Below are 25,946 nucleotides of genomic sequence, written 5' to 3' on the forward strand. Positions count from 1 at the left end.
TAATAAATATAAGGTCAAAAGGAACTGAACTATGACTGAGGGAATAAAGGTTTAGTGGAACAGAAGTAGGATTCCATCCTTGAATACTGAGGGAATAAAGGTTTAATTGAAAAGCAGTAGATTCCACTCCTGCTTAAAGGATCTCCACTGTACAGTAACAGAATGGATGCATCCTGGCCAGCATAGTAGTACCATAGAGCTCATTTTATGTTAAGTATTCTTCTATCAGGAAGTCATTTCACTTTTTGTTTTGATAGAAGAACCATGATTTTTGTTTTCTGTTTCCTTGCAGATGAATTAACTTCGCAGTTTTCTTTTTTATCTTTCCATATTTTGCTTTTGGCTCTCAGAAGTAAAATAGGCTGGTCTTGACTGCACATCATATTGACAAAAAACTACTTTTGACAGATGAGACTGGCAGCTGAGTTGACTGCTGTTGGTTGTAGTTAACAAAGCTACATTTTACAAAGAATTTTGTTCCAGTGCAAGGTGAAAGACTTTACAAGTTATTGCCAGTGTTCACATGCATAAATAACATCTTTAGAGCAGTATTAACCATTCTGATATCTTGTAATCAACCAGAGTTTGATTCTGTAGAAAATTAAGAGTAATTTCCAAATAGTGTATTGTTTCTAAGCAGCATCAGTGTGGTGTAATTCTTTTTATGCTTTGCGACCGATTCTGGTTATTCATTAGATTCTTTTGTATAAACCGGTGTCTCAACTCCTATTGCTTATGATGTTCCACACAGTATTTCTGATGAATTTGTCAGTGCAACTGAATATTTTACAGTAGAATGTATAATAAATACAATGGACTATATACAGGGATTGATAATATTTGGAATTTTGTTTTCCAGATTTGAGTTGCATCACCTCATTAGGCAAGGCCATGGCAGCATTTCCATTGGCTCCACGATATGGTAAAATGGTGGCAGTTAGTCATCAGCACTCCCTCTTGCCTTACACAGTAGCTCTGGTGGCAGCTCTAACTGTCCCTGAGGTTTTGATAGAAACTCCACTTGGTTCAAAGGAAAATGTAAATGGTAAGGAATATAAAGAATTTTACCAGATTGTAAATGGAAGAATGAAGTAAAGTTAATCTTTTGTTTTTGCTGAATATTTCTTGTATTCAGACTCTGTGCCATACAACATGACTGCTTGGAAACTTATGATTATTGAGGTGCCACTTCAGGAGAATGTGCCTTTCAGGATTCACCTGTTTCTGTCTCTCAGTTACAGTTTTCCACTCCATAACATTTGATCCAGTTTGAGGATAAGGATGATAGTTTACATGAGTGTCATAACTCACCTTCAAGTTCAAGGTCTTACCTGGGATCAATGTACTTTTTGTTTTTGGACCATGATTTTTGATCAGGAGGAGGGATTGGGTGATTCTTTATACAAATAAATCCCAGAATCAGGGGATATTACATTTCTATGCTCATACCTTCACAGTCAAAGTCATGATCAGGGTCATAGTATTCATAGTGGGGATGGGGGGCAATGATATTTTGTTTTCTTCACCATAACATCAGAACCATTGGAGGAATTGGGATATTACTTTCACTAAGTATTACCAACCTTCACATGATGTGTCAGGATCTATGGGACCTTATTTACAATGGCCAAGGTTGCTGCTGGGGTCATAGTGTTCACAATAGGGGTCATAGAAATTTTATTTATGCTCCATAATTTTGGAGCCAGTTAAGGGACTAAGATGATATTTTGTACATACATTACCAAACACAAGATGGTATGCTAAGACCCACGATATTTTTTACAGACATTACCAAACGCAAGATGGTATGCCAAGACCCACTTTCAGGATTTTACCTGCAATGTGAAGGTCATAGTGTTCATAACAGGGATTATGGATTATTTTATTTTCCAACTATAACTTAGGAACCAGTTGTGGGGATAGAGTGATGTTTGTATGCTTTTTTATTTGACATGACCCATCCCATGGCCATACTCTCAAGGTTACAGCAGCGATTATGGATTTTTCATGTCTGCTCCATAGCTTTTGATCCTGGGAAGAGATTGCAATGATACATTGTGCTAAAGTCACCTGTCACCTGTAGAAATTATGTCTGCATTTTAAAGTTTATTTTACACAATTGCTAGCTTTCTATCAGCCTGTGTTTTACTGCTACATTATTCCTTCATCATCACAGTTAAGGCCATATCCTTACACATATTTGAAACATCAAAGTCTTTAGTTTGATTTAAAAGATAACAATATTAGTTTTGATCTGATTATCAATTTTCTTTCATTAGAGGGTTCGAAATTTTACATATGTTTCTTCCATTCTATCTATCTTATCTATCTATATCTCTGATGCCTGTTCCATGTGGAACTCCCTCAAGGTGGTGGCCATGGCAGTAGAGTCTCCATAACTGTTGGACTCCACTGTCACTTCTTAGCCTTTATGCCTCACCCTTAACAGGCTACTGGCAGAGGGCAACTCTAGTGTAGCGTTTGCTGAGGATCCTGCCTGATGTTCCTGTTTACTGTTACTACCCAATGTGTCTATCTAATGCTCCAGCCTACTACTCCCTAATGTTTCTACCTAATGCTCCTGCCTAAATGTTCCTACCTACTACTGCTCTTTACCCTTCCTACCATTTTGCCAAAAGGTAGGGCTGGCACACAGTGCTCACTGCAGAAAAATCTAGAGTTATGAAGAATGAGCTGTGTGAGTTGTGTTGTCAAGTATTATATGTAACAAGGAAAGATTGTGTATTTGTGGACATAAAGCTAGTAGTCCACTAGTGAATGAGACAGAAAGGAAAGACAGCTACCTGGGTCAGAGGAGTGCAACTTGACAACCAATGAAGTGCTGGCTCACTACACAACTTTCATTAATCTTCCCAATACCCAGGCAGGTGATACTGGTAACATACCTCCCTGGTCGTTAGCTGCCTACCAACTACTACCTACTTTCTAAACCATAAAAATACCAGTTACTATATTTGCTAAGGGATCCAGAAAATTATGAAAAAATATCTACTAACAATATTTCAAAATACCTCAAAAGAGTTTTGGAATATACATATTGAGGTTTTTATTTTGTGTAACTCATCTGATCATTTTAATCTTCAGAGGCAAGGAAAAGGTGGCAGAAACTTCGGTTAGCTTGGGCAGGCACAGGAAACTCTCGAAGTTTAGGAGATATCATGGTGTTACTACGAGCCGTTGGTGCTGCTGAATACCAGGGTGGAGGATCGAATTGGTGTGACATGAATGGCCTAAGGTAAATACTGTACAGTGGTGGAATGGCTTGGCATGTTTATTTTCAAACCTCTCTGTCTCTCTCTCTCTCTCTCTCTCTCTCTCTCTCTCTCTCTCTCTCTCTCTCTCTCTCTCTCTCTCTCATTTTACTGTTATGATTTTCACCACTGTTTTTATGAGCTACCAGTTTGTACTTTTCAGCCAAAAGTTATGAGGCTGCCTTGAATCCTAACCCTTAGGTTCTGAAAGCAATATGTTACCTAGCTGCATAACATGTATCTGTTTTTCTTTTTAAAGGCTCATAGATGAATACTAATTATTGTTGTGACTGAGGTTTTTGGAGGGGAGATTACTTAGGGCTTGATGCTTATGTGAGGTAATGGCAAGCCAAATAATGATAGATACCATTTCATGTCTTTTAATATTAGTTATTTTAAAAATATTTCACAGACACAAGGGAATCACAGAGATTCGTAAATTGCGCTGGCAGTTGACCAATGACATCAACCTCATTATCCCATCATGTGACCTTATCCTGGATCCCCAGATGCCACCACCCACCGATGATCAGGTAGAGTATTATTTGTTAGTTTTATAGAAGGCTCAACCTTCATTCCTGTATTTGCTTTGAAATGTTCATTGTGGAGCTGCTTGGAACCATTTTCTTGTGAAAGAACTAAAGGAAATTATTCCAAGGCAGCTAGGAAATATGCTCTTCACACATGAAATGCTTTCTATCCAACCTTGCATGCCCTCACTTTTTGCAAGTCACTCTTCCAACATGATTTTTGCATGTTTTGTGTACTAATGTGAAAGTTGAGTTTTTACAAACAGAATTTTAGGTAGAAAGTAGGGGGTTGACTTACACACAAGTAATATGTATGAGGGTTTGAAATCCTTGTATGATGGATGGACAAATGTCATCTTAAAATCTGAAAAATAATTATCAGTTATCATTGTTCAGCTAAGTCTTGCCTTAAGTAGGTTAAGCCCCTCATCTAGGCTAATCTACCATGTTATAGATTCCCGGTTGTATCTAGGCTAAGCAGTGTTTGCCTAAGTTCCCTAAGCCTAGTTTAGCCGACTGTCGCCTTGAATCCTTTTTCTTCGGCACATCAAGGGCAAACCAACACCCATCTTAGCCATTTTTTAACTAATCTTATTGCATAAGTAGAAAGCTTTTCCCAGTCTTACGCTTTAGCATTTTTTGTGCTCGGATTCAACCACCCAAAGAAGACACAACATTGACAAAATACATCCAGATTAGAAAGTCCTGACAGACACTGATCTTCTCTCCCTGCAACCTATTGTTGAATGCTTTTCCACTACATATATTCACATCTGAAAGTACACTCTTCAGACAGACATGAATCACATTCTTTTGTTTGTGCTGCAACCAATTGTTGAATGCTTTTCCACTACATATATTCACATCTGAAAGTACACTCTTCAGACAGACATGAGTCACATTCTTTTGTTTGTGCTCTGGACACCATCCATCTCTTCATCATTACAAATATTGATTCAGCATATCACAGGACTCTTCATGGCCAAGTTGCAGCCTCCACACTGAAAACACCAAAGACCTACTCAGCTGCCCTGGCCTTACCCTACTCATATAAACACATATCACCATATTCCATTACTTGCAGTTCCAACCTGTAGATATGGCTTACTACCTAAATGATACATGTGCCCCTTTAAAGGGGTTCTGGAGTTGCAAGGTTCAAGATTCAAGAAATATTCTCACAGTACACATATTATCTGTGTCCTCCCAACATGATTTACTCATTCAGAAATGAACCTACTGTGTTATTTTTGTCTCTTCAATGGGAATGTGCATGACCCCTGAGAAAAATAAGATTTCAGTTGAACTTGGAACTTAATTATTGTTGATTAAGTGAATCTGATTTTGGATAGGAAATACAAAACTGTAAAGATTTTATTGTTTTATTACATAAATGGAGATTCTATAGTTCCATGCATATTCTGTATGTGATTTCTAATGCTTATCAGATTTTGTTTGCATTTAACAAAAGGTTTGTATGATTTACATAAAGCATACAGTTGATTATGGATTTATTATTCACTGTTTAATACAGTATTAACAGTATCATTTGTTATTCAGTTTTGTTGCCCTATTATCAGGCTCGACTACTTCGACAAATAGTACTGGCAGGGTCAGTTGATCATGTAGCCCGACGGGTGGATGACTGTGAGTTAAAGACCCCAGAAGACAAAGTCAAGTGGAAACATGCATACAGGTGAGCATCATAAACTGCACCTCATGCCAGGATGCTAATAGTTAAGGACATTCTCTCTCTTGTCTTTCATTGAAATTTGAATAGGTATATGGTCAAACCACCTTAACTGAGCTAGTGGCATAGTAAATTCAGAATTACAACCGATTAGTATTATTCTCAGTAAATGTTTACGTAGTATATATTTACATATACTTGAAACAAGTAACTCCTAAAGCTGCATTATGTAAACAAAATGTGTATTCCTAAAGATCTGTAAAATTCCAAAATCAGGACATGGCTTAGTCCATATGATTATGAATTTTTAGTATTTTAATGTATATGTGAAAGGATTAAAGGGGAAAACTGAAAAGGAGTTTGACTGTAAATTCATAAGCACAAGACTTTTAGTTGTGGAGATCAACTACAGAGGTAAAGGCTGTTTGTTATGATTGTGTAAGAATGCTATCTGGAGAGAACTTGAAAGAGCAATAGAGGATATAGATATGAGAGAGAAAGTGTTTGATAGATGTCTTGAATGAATGGCTAGGGACAGAGGGGAGGATGGAGTAATAGGTGGGCAGGGGTTCCAGATGTAACTGACAATATTGTGAAAATATGTAGATTTTGTACATCTATAGACAATAATGTTGTAGATACATGCTTTAAACTCCCTTCCTTTGGTTTGTCTGCTTCTTTCTGCTCCCTGATGTATAGCATTCTCTTTGACCATTCCATTACAGTAGTCATTAGTAGAGAGACTTCCCATCCCTTTTCTATCAACAAAGTTGTTTTACAGGGCTCTGTCCAAATGCCTACTCTTTTTTTTTTTTCTGTAAATGACCATTTTTCTTCTACCTCTAACCCTATTCACTCTCATGCTGATGATTCCAGTGTACATATTTCAACTCGCTTTCTCTTCCTTCCATCTAATACCCTGTTTCTTCCTGGTACTGAGCATGCTTCCTCTTTCAGAATGGACTTGTGCAGCATTTCAGAATGAGGAAACATTAACCTAATTACTAAAACACGATTTTTTCTTATCTGAAAGTTACTTGTTTTCCTGCTCACTTTCAAATTTCCACAGTTCATTCATGTAATGATATGAACATGTTAGGCATAACCATAGCCTCCTCTCTGTCTGAGAAATCCCAAATAATCAGTGTCACAAAGTCTATTTCCCAAAAGCTGAGGATGTTTTATAAGTGGTTTAATCATTTGTTTTGTGAAGAGCTATTTCATATCTATAAGGTTTTCACTTACCCTTGTATGGAGAACTGCTCGTAAATTCCCATATCTGGTTCTTCTGCCACTTCAGTATTAACCAGAGTTGAATCAGATGCCTTCCCTGTCATTACTTCTCTTGGTATCACCTTTCTTCAACCATCCCTCTTTGTATGCTGTGATGTCGTTCCTCTCTATGTTCTGAATGTATTAATATGACCACTGTTCTCATCAGTTCTTCCCTCAGTTACCAGTTTTAAGACTGACCATTTAAGGATTGATCATTGTGATACTTCCTTCTTCCTTCTAAGAGCTAAACTGTGGAATTTTCTTTCCCCTTTCATCTTTCTCTCTTCCTATAATCTTTCTGCCTTTAAGATTCATGTCTATAACACCTGTGAAGCCTTTTTTGATTTCTCCATTCTTTTACTTTCACCCCAAATTAGGAGATGCTTATGCCATATTGGTCTCAATATAAAAAACAAATGTACTGACATAGGGAAGACAAGATAGACAGACCATGATTAATTTTTGGTAGAGCAGTTAGGTATAAAATTAAAGTGTTATGACTATAAACTTTAAACTTATCTTTTTACCTTATTTCTATTGTTTTTGTTGTGGCATGTTACTGAAAGACTCACTGCTTGATTTCTTACAGAACTCAGGAAATGGAAGAGCCTGTATTTTTGCCCTCGTCATCAGTCATGCAGGTTGATATGCCCCAGTGGGTTGTCTATCAAGATATTTATGAAACTCACAAAATGTTCATGAGAAGTTAGTGGAATAATTTGTTGCCTTTTTATATGAGTTAATATGTTTTAGTGTTTGAATTTCAAAAAAATCTGTTAAGAGGAATTATGGAGATTTCATATAAGAATTTTTTTTTAGCATCTGAGAAAGGTCATGCTTGCTGGGTGGGGTGAAATACATTTACCCCCAAGAATAAGGTTTATCCATGATGATTCTTCCCCCTTCAGCCATCATGAAACATATGCAGGTTTATAAGACTCCTGACAGTACTTCAGCTTGCCCAGGTCTATCATTTCATGGTGCATAGATGATTTGGCATCAAGCAACCTTCCCAAAACCTATTCACTGTCACCATAGAAACTGGATTTCTGATATGCTGATTCGAGCAATTTCTCAGTTATTGAAAAGCAAATATATATATATATTTTGGATATGAGTGCACTAAGAAAAATATTATTAAAAGGAGGCAGAATATATGATGAATGAGTTAGAGGGAGATAAAGTGTGTGCTGCATGAGTTACATGACCTGCATGAGATGCATCATCCATCAGCATCCTTTCACCTCTATTAGCGTATTAATTTTTGAAATGATAATCAAATTGTAATGCTGTTTTTGATCTTATACTTATTGTTTACTTGTGCTTGTTCACAAATGATTGCTGCATAGTATCTTATACTCCAAATAGTAAATTTTATAGCAGTTTCAGTGTTACAGAATAATTATTTTGAGGCTATTGCTACCACCAAAGGGTAAATGTTTATGATGGTTATCAGTAGGTGACCCCATTTTTGGTCTTCCAATAGGTTTTCGTACATGCTTTTGTTCATGAATGATTGTTCTGTGATATTGTGTACAATATATCAGAAATATAAAATCTTTACCATTACTGTGAATATGATGTTATTACTGCAGGTACAGTCACGGTATAAATGTTTGTTATGTTTATCAGACAGTGATGATCTTGGCTTTATTTTTTTATTTTTTCACATGCATTCATTCACAAATGATTGCCCTGTAATACTGCGTACACCAAATAGGAAAGATTATAACACTTCATTGTTACAAAGTAGTTATATTAAGGTAATTACCACCACCATAGCATAAGTGCTCTCTATTTTTGGTCTTACACATATTTTTGTTGAATATTTGTTCGTAAAGAAGGAACAGAGAAGGGGGCCAGGTGAGGATATTCCCTCTAAGGCCCAGTCCTCTGTTCTTAACGCTACCTCGCTAATGCGGGAAATGGCAAATAGTATGAAAGAAAGAAAGAAAGAAAAGTGATTGCTCTGTAATACTTTAATCTGTTAATATTAGATTTTATAACAAGATCACTGATATGAAGCACTGAAAATTTTTTTCATACTTGTTCACCATATCCTGTGTTAGCAACTTTGCTCCAGGAGTAGACAAAGAAAAGGCCTCATTTGCTGACATCTATTTTCTTGCTGTCATGTGTAATGCACCAAAACCTACCACAACAATAACTGCAAAAGTTTGATCTGCACACACACACACACACACACACACACACACACACACACACACACACACACACACACACACACACACACTCTTTTCCCTTTTAAAACTCATCTTGTTTATCACCAGCAGTGGTTCACTAATCTTTTAAGCACAATTAGTCACTGTTCTACTTTTTCCTCAGTAATTCTTACTCTCAGTTTTATCCCCATTTCCTGTATTCTGTTGAGCAGTTACTGCCTTCATCCAGTCATCAGGCACCCAGCCACCTTATCATGCATCCATGCACAATTTCCTGATCCACTCAACAGCAGTTTCACCTCCACTCTTCAACATCTCACTTACCATTCTACCTGTGCCTTCAGCTTTTTCATTCTTTAAGACCTTTGTTGTTCCTCTTACTTCTTCCTTTGTATTATCTTTGCCTTCTGTATACCTAATTATCTCTCTTGATACTACTCCAGTATATTATTCTTCCTATAGTAATAAACACAAGTGTGCAGAATTTATATGTTTAGAAAAGCAGGTGTTAAAGTGCATAGGAAGGTAGTAAGAATGGTAGTAAGACCTTTTTAGATGAAAGTAGTGCATATTGATGGTCAGTTTGGATATGAATGTGTGGTTTGGAAAAGATGCAGAAAGTCAGAATTCAGAAATTTGTTCTCAAGAGAAAAAGGGCCTGTACCACAATCCATTGAGGTCCCTTCATTACAAAATTGCTATTTGTAACTGTCAGCACACTTGTAAGCATCATTCGATTGTGCTCCATGCAAATTTTCTCCTGTCTTTAAGAGCTTCAATAATATCTTAAAAACCTGACAGCATCATAGATCATTTTGTCTCAGTTCTAACTTGCTTATAATGTAACTAATGATCAAGGGTATCCTTTGCCTCTGCAAAAAAATCTCCCATATTCATTCTCTCTCAAAACTTACTCCATATTCCCTACCACTCTTGTATCAGAATGCCTTGTTCCCAGCCACTGCTATATCCTAATAATAATGTAGCCACAGTGATGTCCTTACACCTATTCCTGCCATATGTATAGGATCCACCACCCCACATATTTCATCATATTACTTTATGCTCCTGCTGTTGTCTTTCGTATCCCCTCCTTCAAACTGTTCATTATCCCAAAATTTCTTTATGGCAGTTTTCTTTTAATTGCCCATTAGTTAAGGGAAATGAAAATTTCCCTCATCCCCTGTACATTCATCTTTGGCCATAGTTGTACTTATTTTCAATAAGTCCAGTGTGTGGAGGCACCTAGAGGAATGAACCGTGTCTCTGCCTGTTTGCTAATAGCCTACCACCACTTGTAATTTTTTGAGGAAGCTTATTATCATCCAAAATATCCTGTCTTTTAAGTTTATCAACAGCATGCTTACAGTCACTTACTACTATGGTATCATTTTTGGAATTGAAGTGTTTTTTATCATTGAAAGCTTCATTCATAGCAACTAGTTCTGCCTATGTCAAGGAAACTCCATCACTCATTCTACCATATTTCTTATTCCAGAACCCATTTCTTTGTCACAAATCCCATTCCATCTCTTGCATGATCTTGAACACTACCATCAGTGAAAGAAACATCATCATTATCTTTCTGTTCTACATTACTCTTTTCGAGTGGAAGAGCCTTTGCCTGCTTACTGGCAACATTAACTTTTCTGTCTTATAATAAGAGGGTTGGGGAAAATGATTTGGTAAACAGAGAAGAGGTAGTAAAAGCTTTGCGGAAGATGAAAGCCGGCAAGGCAGCAGGTTTGGATGGTATTGCAGTGGAATTTATTAAAAAAGGGGTTGACTGTATTGTTGACTGGTTGGTAAGGTTATTTAATGTATGTATGACTCATGGTGAGGTGCCTGAGGATTGGCGGAATGCGTGCATAGTGCCATTGTACAAAGGCAAAGGGGATAAGAGTGAGTGCTCAAATTACAGAGGTATAAGTTTGTTGAGTATTCCTGGTAAATTATATGGGAGGGTATTGATTGAGAGGGTGAAGGCATGTACAGAGCATCAGATTGGGGAAGAGCAGTGTGGTTTCAGAAGTGGTAGAGGATGTGTGGATCAGGTGTTTGCTTTGAAGGATGTATGTGAGAAATACCTAGAAAAGCAAATGGATTTGTATGTAGCATTTCTGGATCTGGAGAAGGCATATGATAGAGTTGATAGAGGTGCTCTGTGGAAGGTATTAAGAATATATGGTGTGGGTGGCAAGTTGTTAGAAGCAGTGAAAAGTTTTTATCGAGGATGTAAGGCATGTGTACGTGTAGGAAGAGAGGAAAGTGATTGGTTCTCAATGAATGTAGGTTTGCGGCAGGGGTGTGTGATGTCTCCATGGTTGTTTAATTTGTTTATGGATGGGGTTGTTAGGGAGGTGAATGCAAGAGTTTTGGAAAGAGGAGCAAGAATGAAGTCTGTTGTGGATGAGAGAGCTTGGGAAGTGAGTCAGTTGTTGTTCGCTGATGATACAGCGCTGGTGGCTGATTCATGTGAGAAACTGCAGAAGCTGGTGACTGAGTTTGGTAAAGTGTGTGAAAGAAGAAAGTTAAGAGTAAATGTGAATAAGAGCAAGGTTATTAGGTACAGTAGGGTTGAGGGTCAAGTCAATTGGGAGGTAAGTTTGAATGGAGAAAAACTGGAGGAAGTAAAGTGTTTTAGATATCTGGGAGTGGATCTGGCAGCGGATGGAACCATGGAAGTGGAAGTGAATCATAGGGTGGGGGAAGGGGGCAAAAATTCTGGGAGCCTTGAAGAATGTGTGGAAGTCGAGAACATTATCTTGGAAAGCAAAAATGGGTATGTTTGAAGGAATAGTGGTTCCAACAATGTTGTATGGTTGCGAGGCGTGGGCTATGGATAGAGTTGTGTGCAGGAGGGTAGATGTGCTGGAAATGAGATGTTTGAGGACAATGTGTGGTGTGAGGTGGTTTGATCGAGTAAGTAATGTAAGGGTAAGAGAGATGTGTGGAAATAAAAAGAGCGTGGTTGAGAGAGCAGAAGAGGGTATTTTGAAATGGTTTGGGCACATGGAGAGAATGAGTGAGGAAAGATTGACCAAGAGGATATATGTGTCGGAGGTGGAGAATGAGGAGAAGTGGGAGACCAAATTGGAGGTGGAAAGATGGAGTGAAAAAGATTTTGAGTGATCGGGGCCTGAACATGCAGGAGGGTGAAAGGCGGGCAAGGAATAGAGTGAATTGGATTGATGTGGTATACCGGGGTTGACATGCTGTCAGTGGATTAAATCAGGGCATGTGAAGCGTCCGGGGTAAACCATGGAAAGCTGTGTGGGGCCTGGATGTGGAAAGGGAGCTGTGGTTTCGGGCATTATTGCATGACAGCTAGAGACTGAGTGTGAACGAATGAGGCCTTTGTTGTCTTTTCCTAGCGCTACCCCGCACACATGAGGGGGGGGAGGGGGATGGTATTCCATGTGTGGCGGGGTGGTGATGGGAATGAATAAAGGCAGACAGTGTGAATTGTGTATATGGGTATATATGTATGTGTCTGTGTGTGTATATATATGTGTACATTGAGATGTATAGGTATGTATATTTGCGTGTGTGGACGTGTGTGTATATACATGTGTATGGGGGTGGGTTGGGCCATTTCTTTCGTCTGTTTCCTTGCGCTACCTCGCAAACGCGGGAGACAGCGACAAAGCAAAATAAAAAAAAATGATAATATATCAGTTTTGGGGTGTGTCAAGGTTGTTTGATGTCACTAAGGTTATTTAATGTTTTTAAGGATAGGGCATTGCAATAGCTGAGAGTGTGATGGGATGATTGTTTTGTTATACTGAACCATAATGAATCATAATAGAAGGTGCTGTACTTACTTTGTGCAGATGGCATTTTGCAGTTAGGTAAATTAGAGGAAGAGTATTGCAGGCTTGTGTGATGATGTGTGTAGAAGGATGCTAAACTTGAATATGAATAAAAGTAAGATGCTAGTTTTTGAAGAGGAAGGGGTTCATATTGTAAGGTCAGTTTACATGATGAACGGGGAATTATGGTTGAATTTAAGTTTGTGGAAGTGAAGTTTAGCTTGGATGGTAGTAAGAAAGCTGAAGTTGAAAGTAGAATCTTGTAAGGGAGAAATATTTGGTGTGCACTAACAGCTCAGGTGATTGGCAAAAATATGAGCTTAGGGTGTAAAAAGCATGCATGAAGGAGCACTCATTCTAGTGCTAATATATGACTTTGAAACCCAAGTAGGCAGTAGCTGGTAGGCAGCCAACGACCATGGAGGTACATTATCAGAACTACCTGCCTGGGTATCAGGAGGGCTAATGATGGCTGCGTAACGAGCCAGCTTTTCATTGGTTGTCAAGTTGCATTCCTCTGACCTAGGTAGTTGTCTTTTCTTTCTCACTCACACGTGGACTACTGGCATTCTGTCCTCATACATAAAATTGCTCTTTTTCATACATAACACTTGACAACACTTAACTCACACAGCCCATTCTTCATAACTTTAGATTTTCCTGCTGTGAGCACTCTGTATTAGCCCTGCCTTTTGGCAAGATGGTAGGAACAGTAGACAGAAGTAGTAGATAGGAACATTATTGCAAGAATATCAGGTAGAAGTAGCAGGCAGGAGCATTAGATAGAAATAGTCACTAGGAACATTAGGTAGGAGCCTCTGCAAACACTGCACTAGTGTTGCACTCTGCTGTTGGCCTGAACAGGTTGAGGCACTAAAGGCTAAGAAGTGGCACATAAGTTCACTAGTTATGGAGACTATTGCCATGGCCACTCCCTTAAGTGAGTTAAAGTTGGAACAGGCATCACAGATATAAAGAGATAGATAGATAGATAGAACCTAAGAGTATATAAGTCAGGATAGGTAAGCAATAAAAATAATATAGACAGATTATTTACCTAGTATAGATAGAATTGGGAGAATAGATTGTATGAAGTTTTAAGATGTGAAAAGGTTTTGTGGTGTGAAGTTGTTAGAAAGGCACATGGTTGAGACTATTAGGGTGGTATGATCACATGGAATATATGGCACATGATAGGTTAGTTAAGAAGGTACACTGCTATATATATTTAAGGTACAGGGATGAGAGGTAGACCACAAAAGACAGGGGGCATGGTTAGGGATATTTTAGCTGAAGATGTCAAAGGAATAAATTAGGGTTGCATGCACTGACAATAGTTTTTGTATGGAAGTGGTATGAATGGAAACTGGTCTCATTTGATAATACATCTTAGTGCATAAAGCAAAAGAAATTAAGAAGTGCTCTTATAAATGTGGAAGTTCCATTCTCATTGAACTTAATTGGCATGGGCTGAGGATCTGTGAGAAGTTTTGCTGAGGCTGTATGCAACATATCCACATCAATGAATTGGAATGAAGTAATGATTACAAGTAGGTCAGTAGAAAGATAGTTAGATTTTGTCTTCATTTTATAGGTATAAGCCTCCATTTTATCATTTGCAGATATAACAGCCATTGAACCAGAGTGGTTGGCAGTTTTTGCACCAAATCTTTGTACTTTCTCTCTGCCTTTGGAATCTCCAGAACCTCGCTATGATGCTGAAAGAGACAGAGTTGTTTGCCACAGAACAGCCACGTTCGGTATTTATTACATGGAATTCTGATGTTATATAACTATGATATATTTATATATAACTTTAGCTACTGCACATTAATTACTGTTGATAGAAGTACACTTAGAATGTGTTCAGTATACTGAGTTAGAAAGAATGGCCCAACCCAACCACATACACGTGTATATACTTAAATGCCCTTACACGTGCATATACATACCTATACATAAATGCCCACACACGCACATATACATACCTATACATTTCAATGTATACATACATGTACATACGCAGACATATACACTTATACACGTGTACATATTCATACATGCTGCCTTCATCCATTCCCCCTGCCACCCCGCCACACATGAAATAGCACCCCCCTCCCCCTGCACACGTTCAAGGTAGTGCTAGGAAAAGACAACAAAGGCCACATTCATTCACACCCAGTTTATACCTGTCATGTGTAATGCACCGAAACCACAGTTTCCTTGCCACATCCATGCCCCACAAAACTTTTCATGGTTTATTATATATTATTATTTAAGGGCCAGTACTAATTTTACATTAAGTGAAAAGTTATTGAAAGTAGCTAAACCTTTTTTTTTATTCTTGTGATTTTGATTGTTCATCAGCTTAACAGTATCATGAGTCCAGTCTCTGCCATAGACATATTTATGCTGCTTTGTTTATGCTACCATGTATCTCATGTTTCAAGTTACTAGAAAAATTGTGGACCAACCTGTACAAATTTCAGGTCTACCAGGATGGAATATCCCAGAAGTAGAGGTAGAATATCCTCATGGACGAGGTCTCTTCCACTGGGTGGCTTATTTCTTCTTGTTGGGCAGCTTATGTCCACCTCTCAAAAACTTTGTTGAGCATCTTCATGAACCTAGAACTTTAGTTAACCCTGTTGCTATTAGGTAAGTAGTAAGAAATGGTTGAACAAGTTGAAGTAAATATATAGAGTAAGGAAGCATGTGGTTAAGCAATACATGTGGTATGGAAGAATGATTCAGACTTTTTGGTACAATACTGGGGTAAGTTAGCTGTAAATAACAAGAAATAGCTTATTATATTCAGTAATGAGATAAATGGATCTATTGTATAACTATAGATACTATAGAAGGACCGACATTAGTCCTGATACAGTTTTTTAAGTTCATACCCACAGTGCTTATGACCTTTGACATTTGTGTAAGCCTGCTGTTGCTTTTGATATAAAGTGTGGATTTACATTGGTCAATGCAGTGTTTGAAGAATGAATGATCAGTGTAAGAGGATGAAAGTTGTTGATAGCTTTAAGAATGATGATTACATAGGTTGGACCGATTTGTGCAGTAATGGAACTTTTGAATGGACAGGGTGAGAGGTGTGAGATCAGATTTGTTAGCTGGTGTCAGTTCAAGCTTAATAGTTATGAGATTCAGATATGACTGTCTTGAAATTACTGTATCTATTGCAGAGGTGCTATGTAATGAAAGGACAATCATACTGATGGTGTGGCTCCAGTGGATATGCTTTATGTCATGGATAACATGGAGGGAGTGACAAGTAGGTATGAGGTCCCAGGTGACAATGGCAGTGATGAAAGATTATGTGTGGAATATATGCATCAGTTGGTATGTGAGAGCAGATAAGAGGAGACCTATTGGTACATGACAAGGCTATCTGCTTCATAACCTAAATTATAGGAAAACAGGATAGATAAACGGAAGATGTTTCCCCACCCATCTCTCCAACTCAGCAGGAAAGAAGAAAATAATGAGAAAAACATCATCTAGTATGGGAAAAATTTTATTGCAAAGCTTGAACATGAAAAATATCCATACCAACTTTACTAACCACTGCACCTGGGCTGAAAATCTAAAAAACAAAAACATGGTTAGATGTCACTTCTTGAGCCAGGATTATTTACAAATAAAAGATATCACTGACATATATGTCCATCCAAGGCTCCTGCAACCCATGGCTGTGCTGCTTCCAGTAGCAGGGAAATGTGGGCTCCTTTAGAGTGAGAAGTTCTTCGACTAGACTGTATTGTCTATGATACAGCCTCACCAGAGGAGGCTTTTCACTTGTATTGTAACCTCAACTAGGTGGAGTCCAGAAACACCATTATTTTATACATGAAGATGGAGATCCACATCTTTGACCCAGATAGCTGTCTTTTCTTTCTGCCTTACATATACATGGACTGCTGGCATTCTGTCCACAAGCATATAATCTCTCCTTGTCACGTATAACACTTGACAACACTTAACTCACACAACTCATTCTTCACAACTCTTAATTTTCCTGTGGTGAGTGCTTTGTGCTAGCCCTGCCTTTTGGTGAAATGGAAGTAGCAGTAGATGGAAGCAGTAGGTAGTACTCCGTAGAAGTAGAAGGTTGGATTATTTGGCAGGAATATTAGGTAGAAGTAGTTGGTAGGAATGTTGGGTAGGAGCCTTTGAAAATGCTGTGCCAATTCTAAAGGCTAAGAAGCAGCATTGGAGTTTAACAGTATGGAAACTCTTTTGATGTGACCACCCCTTTGAGGGAGTTCCTAAAAGAAATAGGCATCAAATATATAGCTAGCTAGCTAGCTAGATAGATAGATAGATATATTGATTTACAGGGAAAGATAAAAGATGAAGTGCTAAGATTAATGTGGAAGCTTTTGTTCATTGTATCTGATTAGACAGAAGCTGAAGATGTGAATGAATGAAATGAAAGGCTTTGTGCATTTGATACAACCTGTGTAAATGGAAATGGAATTTGGTATGATAGTTTAATAGATAGATTGTTATACCAATAAGTAAATGGCATGAATTGTGAAGTTAAAGGAATCCTAATGAATCACAGGCTAACAATAGGAATTATCACATTGAAAATAGAGGAATATGATGAGGTGTAATTTACTGCTTTCATTCTGCTTGGGGCTAGTATTGTTGTATTATCCACAGTTTTCTGTACCCTGACATTTGCAGTTATAATGGATTCAACCATTAGTTGATTAAATGTTAGATTCTTTTAGTATTTTCAGGCTAACTCTCTCTTTCTTTCTTGTAGATATCGGGAGCAGCGGGAAAATCTCCTCCGTGCATTAATGAGCAAAGATATCACAAATTATGCCAGATTAGCAAATGTATGGGAAAAGAATCCAAAATGTAAGTTTTTACAATACTTTCCTTTTGTATTAGAGGCATGAGAAGTTTTTTACATGTTTGTTAATATTGAAACATATCACCCAGAGCAGAATGTATCCATTCCCACAAGAGTTTCCACTCACTCTTCTAACCCCAGACAAACATGAACCAAACTCACACCCTCCAGTCACCTTGAATGGACAGTCTCTTCCACTGAGCAAAACACCAACTATTCTAGTTATCGCATATGACATACACGCCATTCATTCGCACACTAATAACAGACACAAAAGCAACTCACAAACTAAATGCCTTTAGGACATCCTCTACAACTGATTCATCCACAACACTTTAAACCGTGCCTCACCTGCCTGGTCTTCCAACCTCTCAAAAGCAAATATAACAACCTGAAAATCACACAAAATAGTGCAGTCAGAACAATCACTGGTTGCTTAGCAATCGCAAACACCAAACATCTTCACAATGAAACAAAGATCCTCCCAGTACAGTCCCACCTCAACATTACTGGCACTTGATACTGTGCAACAGCACTTGACCTCTCTTACCCAAGCCACTCCATAACCAGCCATAAACCCTCAAGTTAAACTAAAAAGCTTACTCTTGACTCACACTTCAATAACCTCTTCTTACAGATCCCCATACCCCCAACATGTAGAATGCTGACATAACACATACATACTGAAATAACCCAACAAGCACTAAACAGTCAACCTCCCAACTCAGTATTATACTCCAACCAACCAGACATAGACCCATCAGAAACCACACTCCTCAGACAAACACAAGTCACATTCTCCCACTGATGCTGTAGACATCGCCCATTACTGCAAGATTACAAACTCCATTTCAACATATTACAAGACCCTTCTTGCCCATGATGTAGCTACCATAAAGATGACACTAGACACTTACTATATAATGTGGAACTCTGTAAGTCCTTTAAAAATCCTTGACAGGATTTAGAAAAGTCAAACCTATCCCTCTCATGTGAGAAGTCAATATAAGCTATTAACTGCATTTAGAATTTCATGAAAAATAAAAGGTAAACATTTCTAAAGAAATGGGTTATGTTGGTTAGCTTCCTTGAGTCTTTAACCATCATACTTTTCCCAAAAAATAGAAAACTTTTGCTTCATCTGTATGAATTAGAGAGGTACTTTCTATGAGACATCGAGTCCTCACTTAAAGTTTACTTCAACGAGATGATGTGGCGATCCACAGGTTTCAGTGCACAAGTGCTTGGTTCATAGCACAGCACCTTATCTGATATGTTCATAATCATAACCAACATTTTACCCAGTGGCTGTTATATCTTGTCTGCAGTGGCAACAGGGTGGCTATCAGATCTATGCTCTCTTTGAAAAACAAGTTTTGTTTCAAAATTCTTTCTTATGATAAATATATTGTTTGAGTATATGCAGTGATATGCAGGAAGCATTAGGTAGTAGTACTAGTAGTAGTAGGTTGTGAAATTAGGCAGGAATATTAGATAGACACATTAGGTAGAAGTAGTTGGTAGGAACATTAGGTTGGAGCCTCTGAAAACACTTTGCTATAGTTATACTCTACCATTGGCCTGTTAAGGGTGAGGCACTAAAGGCTAAGAAGCGCCTCTGGAGTTCAACAGTTATGGAGACTCTTTTGTCATAGCCACACCCTTGAGGGAGTTCCCAAAGGGAACAGGCATAAGTATAGATAGGTAGATAGATAAGTAGAATTAAATTATTCGCATGCTGAGCTTAAAGCTCTAGATTTGTGAATGTAAATTACTGGGATTTTGTCTTGTATCCCATAAGGAAAAGAGCTGCCTCATTTTCCTTGCTTGCTGGTCTCCCCATTTGGAAGAAGTAGCATTTTATAAGCTCACATTTTATTTCATGATATCCATATTTTTGTAGTTCCCTGTTTAAACTCCTCAATGTCCTATAACCTGTACAGGTACATGATCTCTATGTATGCATGTCACTAATACCCATCACTCACTAGTTTAGCTCATTTCAGTAGATTTTGTTTTAGATGTGATCTGCAAATACACAGCCATGATTATTAACACAGATTTTTCTTTGTTGTTGATATGATATTTTATATTGTACATTTAATTGTTACTCCATTGCCAGAGATTCATAAATGTGGTCTTTCCCGTTCTTTCAACAGTTCTGAAATGGGAATACCTGCAGTGGCTAGAAAACAAACAACTGAAAGGTGAAGTCAGTAAGATATGGCCACCTCTTGTTAGTTGTCCAGAAACTGATTGGAGCTGAGAATGTGTGTGTATTATGTATGATGCTGGATGATTGTGGGTGCATTTAGTGATAATCATGTAATTTACTCAACTGAAGTGTCATTCAGACACATTTTGTGTTCATTACTTTGCCACAATAATCTGCAAAATGTTGAACTTGCAAAAAATTGCAAAAATATGTGCAGATTTTTTGATAGACTGGTTTTATATTTGATCTATTAATTTATGCAGATATTTATCATTTTATGCACAGATTAATATATGGCAGATGTTATAATTTTTCTTGAAAATGTATGAAGATGAAATGAAGTCATTTCTATAAAGAATTCCATGAATTATGGTATCTATGTTTTTTCTGTAAGAATTACTGTAATTTGCATAGCTTATGAGGCAAATTTAAAGAAAGATGTAAAAGAATTATAATGATAAAGTCTGGTGAGAAAAGGGCAGAGGGAAATGATAGGAAAACAAGAATGCCACAAAGATGCTGAAGGTAGTTGTTGATATTGTATATTTTCGCACATAGTTGCTGGAATTCATATTGAAAAATAGGTTAAAGGAACTACTGTTCATAGAAAAGACTTTATTTGATTACAGAGTGTTTGAACTTTATTACAGCCATCTAAAACTATAAACAGACTAAAAAGTTACAAGGTATGGGTCTTATCACCCTAACATACAACACATGTACACAAACAGATCATTATGGCACAATTAGATAGTCATTACACATATAGATATATGGTGAAACAAAAATAACTTTTCTTTTTTTGAACATGAGAGAAGCAAGTAGTGTAAAGAATATATACATGTAAAATCTGTTTGTAGTCGAAGAATAGTAATGTGAACCACAAAAAAATGCTTTAATTTGCAATCTTGTGATTAAGGTGTTGTTAAGAAATTAAAGAATATGTTTCAACCTGGAAATTTTGATACAATAGGGATAAGAATGTTTAGATCCCACATTTATATGCCTAATAGGTGAGTTGAAAGTACGACAAGACTTATATCTTGACAAGAATTTGTATTCATCTACATGGTCTAATTACAAACTGACCTGGTGAATATATTATTGCATCTACAAAATCGACCAAGATATCAATTTATTGGTTGCTAGCTCTTTTGAAAAATGTGCAGATAGGTTCTCCCTTGCTTTCAAAACTTGCTAGCAATTGGTAGCACCCAGATCAGACCACTTTGCCTCAGAATAATTAAGATTTGTTATCCATTTTGAGTCAACATCATCAGGTATCTAATGCAGAGGTGACAAAAAGTGTCCCATTGCCTTTTATTTATCATTTGAAACTAGATGGAGTACTTTTTTGTCCTACACATATGTACTGTAAGTCATGTCGAGCTGACTGCTCAGACGTTTTCATGTTCAGTAACAGTATACAGAGGCTTATGAAACAGTAAGTTCACTCATAACGAGCAGTGACCTGTCCCTTCATCATTTGAAGCTGCTGACTCCTATGCTAGTACGAGATGCCTACAGTCAACACAACTGTGAAAAATTATTGTCCAGAATGGCACCTGGTTTAACCCAGTTTCTCCTGGGGTGGAAGCCATCAGCAACGAACAAAACAAAACAGTCTCTTGCCAACCACGGGAGTTACATTCCTGGAAGACCCTGTGGTTGTCAAAACCATGGTTGGGAAGGTACAGGGTCTGCATAGAAAATGGAGGTCAGCGGAGTGACCCTTGAGAGACATTCCGTAAGTCCCATGACCAACACTTTATGGTTGAAAATCAGCATGTTATGCTTCCAAAAAAATGTTTATATTCTTACTGTAGAGAAGTTTTATTGACCCAGGATGGACTGTGGTTCCAATTTGGGGTCAGAGCATTGGAGAGATGATGGACAACGTGTACTATCATGAAAACTAGAGAAATTGATGAATTTTTTTGGACCTGAAACTTATGATGTACACTTTTTATTTGATCTAGACTGAACTGGGGAAACAACAAACCCATTCATAAAATCAACAAAGTAAATCAGTGAAATTTACCTTGAGTAACATGATAATCATGTCCCATTTTGAAACAATAATTTAACACATGTAAGTTGTATATGTAGAAAAAATTAAAGTCGTGCAACTATTGTCTTAAGTTGCTTGATTATCATGATCTGCCATGCCTTCTGCCACAGTAGCAACTGTCCTTAGTATGTTTTTCAATCCAGGAGAGGTATCTGGTGACACGTGTGTAGACTCCAGGGTAGCCTCTCCGCCCACAGCCCTGCCCCCATGACACTACACCTGGGGATAATGCAGGTAAAAATTAAAGCACAATACTTTGAAGTAATGCCCCTATATAGCACTGGTAAAGTAGGAAATGAAGAATTAAATCTGTGTACTTCAGGACCGCAAATACTTTTTTATATGCCATATGCTTCTGTAACAGATTTAAGTCCTCATCAAGGGCAGACCTTGATTAAATAAATTGAAAGGGTTAAAGAGAGAAGTAGGAAGAGAAAGGGAAAGATAAGAGTTTTGAAGGTAGAGGACCTCCATTTTATGGAAGGGGTAGATCATAGTTGTTAGAAAAGACATGAGAAGTTAGAAGAGTCTTAAAGTTTAGCAGTGAAGGCAAAAAGACAAACTCCACAACAGCTTACCCTAAGTTGACAATGGTCATTAGGTAATCATCCTGTCAACTGTTATGCAATCAGTCTTAATAGTTTGAACACACAAGCTGCCAGTTCTTGAGAGCAGAAACCAAAACATCCATAAAGGAGGAAAAAGTGAACCAATAATGCAGTGTAAGGCATTTGGGTCAAGTTTTGAGGTCAAACTGAAAGTGTTGATAAGTTGGGCTGCTTTGAACTTTACTGTCAAGTATGTAAACACAGTTAGAGCTCTCAATATTTGTGGGCAGTACTCCAAACAGATGAATCAATATGTTGTAATATTGGAGCAATTTTTCGTAAGGACAGAAATTATATCATCTACATAGGACTCGCAAGTACTAAAAGGCAGACATACATACCATAACTGTTTATGTGATTTAAGGTTCTCAAGATAGATCCTGTGATAGTGATATCAAGAATATTTACTGTGGTACGTAGTGAAATTTCAGAATTCAAAGGAGGTAGGAAGGTTTTGGAGGTTTTAGATAAAACAGATGGCCAGAAATTGGGTTTTAGAGGCATTAAACTTAAATGAGTTGTATTTACACCACCGGGAAATCCTATCCAAATCTGGTGAGCTGAGACAGATCAAGCAAGGTTATCTGCTGAAAAAGGAAAACATGGATTAAAAAAAGGAAGAGCATAGGAGACACAACAAAACTCTTGCATTCACCTCCCTAACAACGCCATCCATAAACAAATTAAACAACCATGGAGACATCACGCACCCCTGCCGCTAACTGACATTCGCTGGGAACCAATCACTTTCCTCTCTTCCTACACATACACATGCCTTACATCCTTGATAAAAACTTTTCACTGCTTCTAGCAACTTGCCTCCCACACCATATACTCTTAATACCTTCCACAGAGCATCTCTATCATATGACTTCTCAAGATTCCATAAATGCTACTTACAAATCCAAATAAACTAGTTAAGAAAATTAATGTTCAAAGAATAAATTTGATTCTACTTTAGAATTTCTACTTTCCCAATGTTTCATGTGAGTTTTTATAGTTGATCACTTCTCACTTTCAGGATGATTTAAATGTACACAGGGAATGAAGGGAAGAAATCTTCTGGTAGACTTAAGTTGAGGGAGCTTTGGCCCCAGCTTGCATTGAATATTCAAATGGTCCTGAGGTTGACCTCAAAAGAGATGTGTTGATATGGTGCATGGAACATTAAGGCAATAAAGGAGGCAGTGAAAGAGACTGTCAACACACCTATGATATCCATTTTGCCATCAGAGCCCTGCATGAGTAGGCCTCCTCCACTGTCGCCCTGAGATCATGGAAAACAGATGTTAGATGATGAAGATTGGGATTTCTTCTTATAAATATTTTAATAACAGTATTGTGAGAAACATGCCACCATTAAGTAATCTGTATAAGCATAGTAGATATTTCATAAACTAGAGTTAAGGCAATTTAAGAGACAGTACATCTCATATGCAACCGGTCACATCTCTAATGACTTACGTAACAGATTCAAAACAAGACTTAACTGTTACATGACTGTTCAATAGACAACTGTACATCTGTGAATAAATTGTAAAAAAAGGCATCCCAGACTCCACCTGCTTTTAATAATGTCATGAATGAAAAAGTCTGCCATGGTGAAGTTATATCATTGGAGTACAATCTCGTCATAGTATATCTCACTCCCGAGGAGTCCACCCTTTTCAGGTGTTAAATCAGGACCCCTTTTCCTAGGACTCCTAGGACTCCTGCAGCTCTAATGCTGCACTACAGTCAGTAGTAGGGACAGGAAGGTTTCCTTTGAAGCAAGAAGTTCTTTGATAAGATTGTACTCTGTTTCATCAAGTGATGATAAAGCCTTAACAAAGATGACATTTCACTCATGGTGTAACCTCAAGCAGACATTCTGGTAATCAAATGAGGAAGCACACAACTGGCTCTTTATTACAAGCAGGCTACCAGAAGGCTCAATTCAGGACCATACTTTCCATTAATTATATCAGTTATCTGGAGATAGAACTTACCAATAAGAAGTGGGAATTTTCAGACTATGCAATCAAGAACCATGGTCTAAGCAAGGTAAGAGTGTTTAATGATTCAGAGGGATTTAGCTGGATCGATACTGTAGCCAGTGACATGGCAAATGGGACTTCATTGTAAACAGAAGCAAAGAACTACATTTTGTCAACAATAAATAATCCTGAAACAATGACACCATCATCTGGTGTTTTAGCTTTTCCCACATTTAAATATGGAGCCAACCTATCGTACCATTAGTACCCTATAGAGGTCTCTTCCATCACCAGGCAGGCAGGGGGGAATATTCTGCTCTTCATCACTACCTAGACAGTTCAAGCACCATCTGTTGAATCCAAGCAGCCTGATAGACCTAACATTTAAAAAAAAAATTTGAGTTCACCATAACCAACTCTAGTAGTTTCTGGAACTTCCCAAAAGATTTCATAAAATACCCAGTAACACATAACATTCCAAATAAAACGTTTAAATTCTTGGACCAATAAATTCTAGCCCTGTGAGTAAATTCTAGAACCATAATAAATTTTAAACCATTCCTGTATATGATACCACATCCCAGTAAATCCTATCATCCTTGAAAATCCTAGACTCCTTAACCGCTCACATGGCAGGAGTCGGTGCCTCCGTTAACATATCCAGCACAAAGCATGTTCTCTGTGATTTCGTGAGGAAGGTAGCGGAGAGTGCGGCACACTGCGTTCGAGAAGACAGGTAGTAACGCCTCTGTCAAAGTGTCCGTGGGGTCTCCTTTCTCCGACACCCTTCCCCAGCCAGTCACCACTGCAAGCTCTCCAACATAGTCACTGTCTGTGGGGAAGACCACTGTATTAGTTAACTAAAAGGCAATATTGGTCTCTAAAAGGAAAGGCCAGAATTAATGAACTGTATGACAATGTTCCAAGATCAGTGGTGTACAATACACACCATTGTTGGTCAGAAACTAGGTAGAACGGTGTGCGTAAACTGTTGGCAATTTATCGAGCAGATCAGTGTCCGAGAGCTGTGAGGTATACTTGTACTGGTGATGAAAAAGTCAAATTATTATTGATATGAGCACCATTGTGAAAACTATTGGCTCCTTACCAGCTGATCAGTTACTAAGCAAATGGTATTACTTTATGTTTCTCATGACCCTTCTGGGGCTAGTAAAGTATCCAGTGATACAGTAATGAAGAAACATTTGTACTTTACTGATGATACAAATTCTGTACTAGTCACCACTAGCATTTGATAGCCATTAAATCTAACAATACACAAAGCATTTATAGTCAATCTTTGCAACTGGATACAATAATAACTACTGAGTAGGTATATATACACATAAAGGCTAAAACAACACTGTTAAGAACGCGGGCGCACATACAAGAAAATGCAGGCGAACATACATAAACAAGCATTAACAAACAC

General features: G+C 37.8%; 2 protein-coding genes across 2 annotated transcripts in view; one reads left to right on the plus strand and one right to left on the minus strand.

The window, feature by feature from the left end:
* The window catches only part of kz (putative ATP-dependent RNA helicase kurz), a 42,034-nt gene extending 20,038 nt beyond the window's left edge, over positions 1-21,996 (plus strand). The window contains exons 14-22 of the mRNA XM_071686302.1: positions 860-1,045; positions 3,106-3,256; positions 3,685-3,805; positions 5,383-5,498; positions 7,357-7,472; positions 14,385-14,522; positions 15,252-15,420; positions 17,552-17,649; positions 19,804-21,996. Coding sequence (XP_071542403.1) covers positions 860-1,045; positions 3,106-3,256; positions 3,685-3,805; positions 5,383-5,498; positions 7,357-7,472; positions 14,385-14,522; positions 15,252-15,420; positions 17,552-17,649; positions 19,804-19,910 — 1,202 coding nt within the window. The 3' untranslated portion in view covers positions 19,911-21,996. The remainder of the gene's footprint in view (positions 1-859; positions 1,046-3,105; positions 3,257-3,684; positions 3,806-5,382; positions 5,499-7,356; positions 7,473-14,384; positions 14,523-15,251; positions 15,421-17,551; positions 17,650-19,803) is intronic.
* Positions 20,464-25,946, minus strand: part of LOC139761816 (trypsin-like) — a 38,572-nt gene continuing 33,089 nt past the window's right edge. Inside the window, exons 6-8 of the mRNA XM_071686307.1 lie at positions 25,144-25,346; positions 23,748-23,805; positions 20,464-22,149 (exon numbers count right to left, since the gene is read on the minus strand). Coding sequence (XP_071542408.1) covers positions 22,013-22,149; positions 23,748-23,805; positions 25,144-25,346 — 398 coding nt within the window. The 3' untranslated portion in view covers positions 20,464-22,012. The remainder of the gene's footprint in view (positions 22,150-23,747; positions 23,806-25,143; positions 25,347-25,946) is intronic.

This window comes from Panulirus ornatus, chromosome 42 (genome assembly GCF_036320965.1).
Source record: "Panulirus ornatus isolate Po-2019 chromosome 42, ASM3632096v1, whole genome shotgun sequence".
In the NCBI taxonomy this organism is placed as follows: domain Eukaryota; kingdom Metazoa; phylum Arthropoda; class Malacostraca; order Decapoda; family Palinuridae; genus Panulirus; species Panulirus ornatus.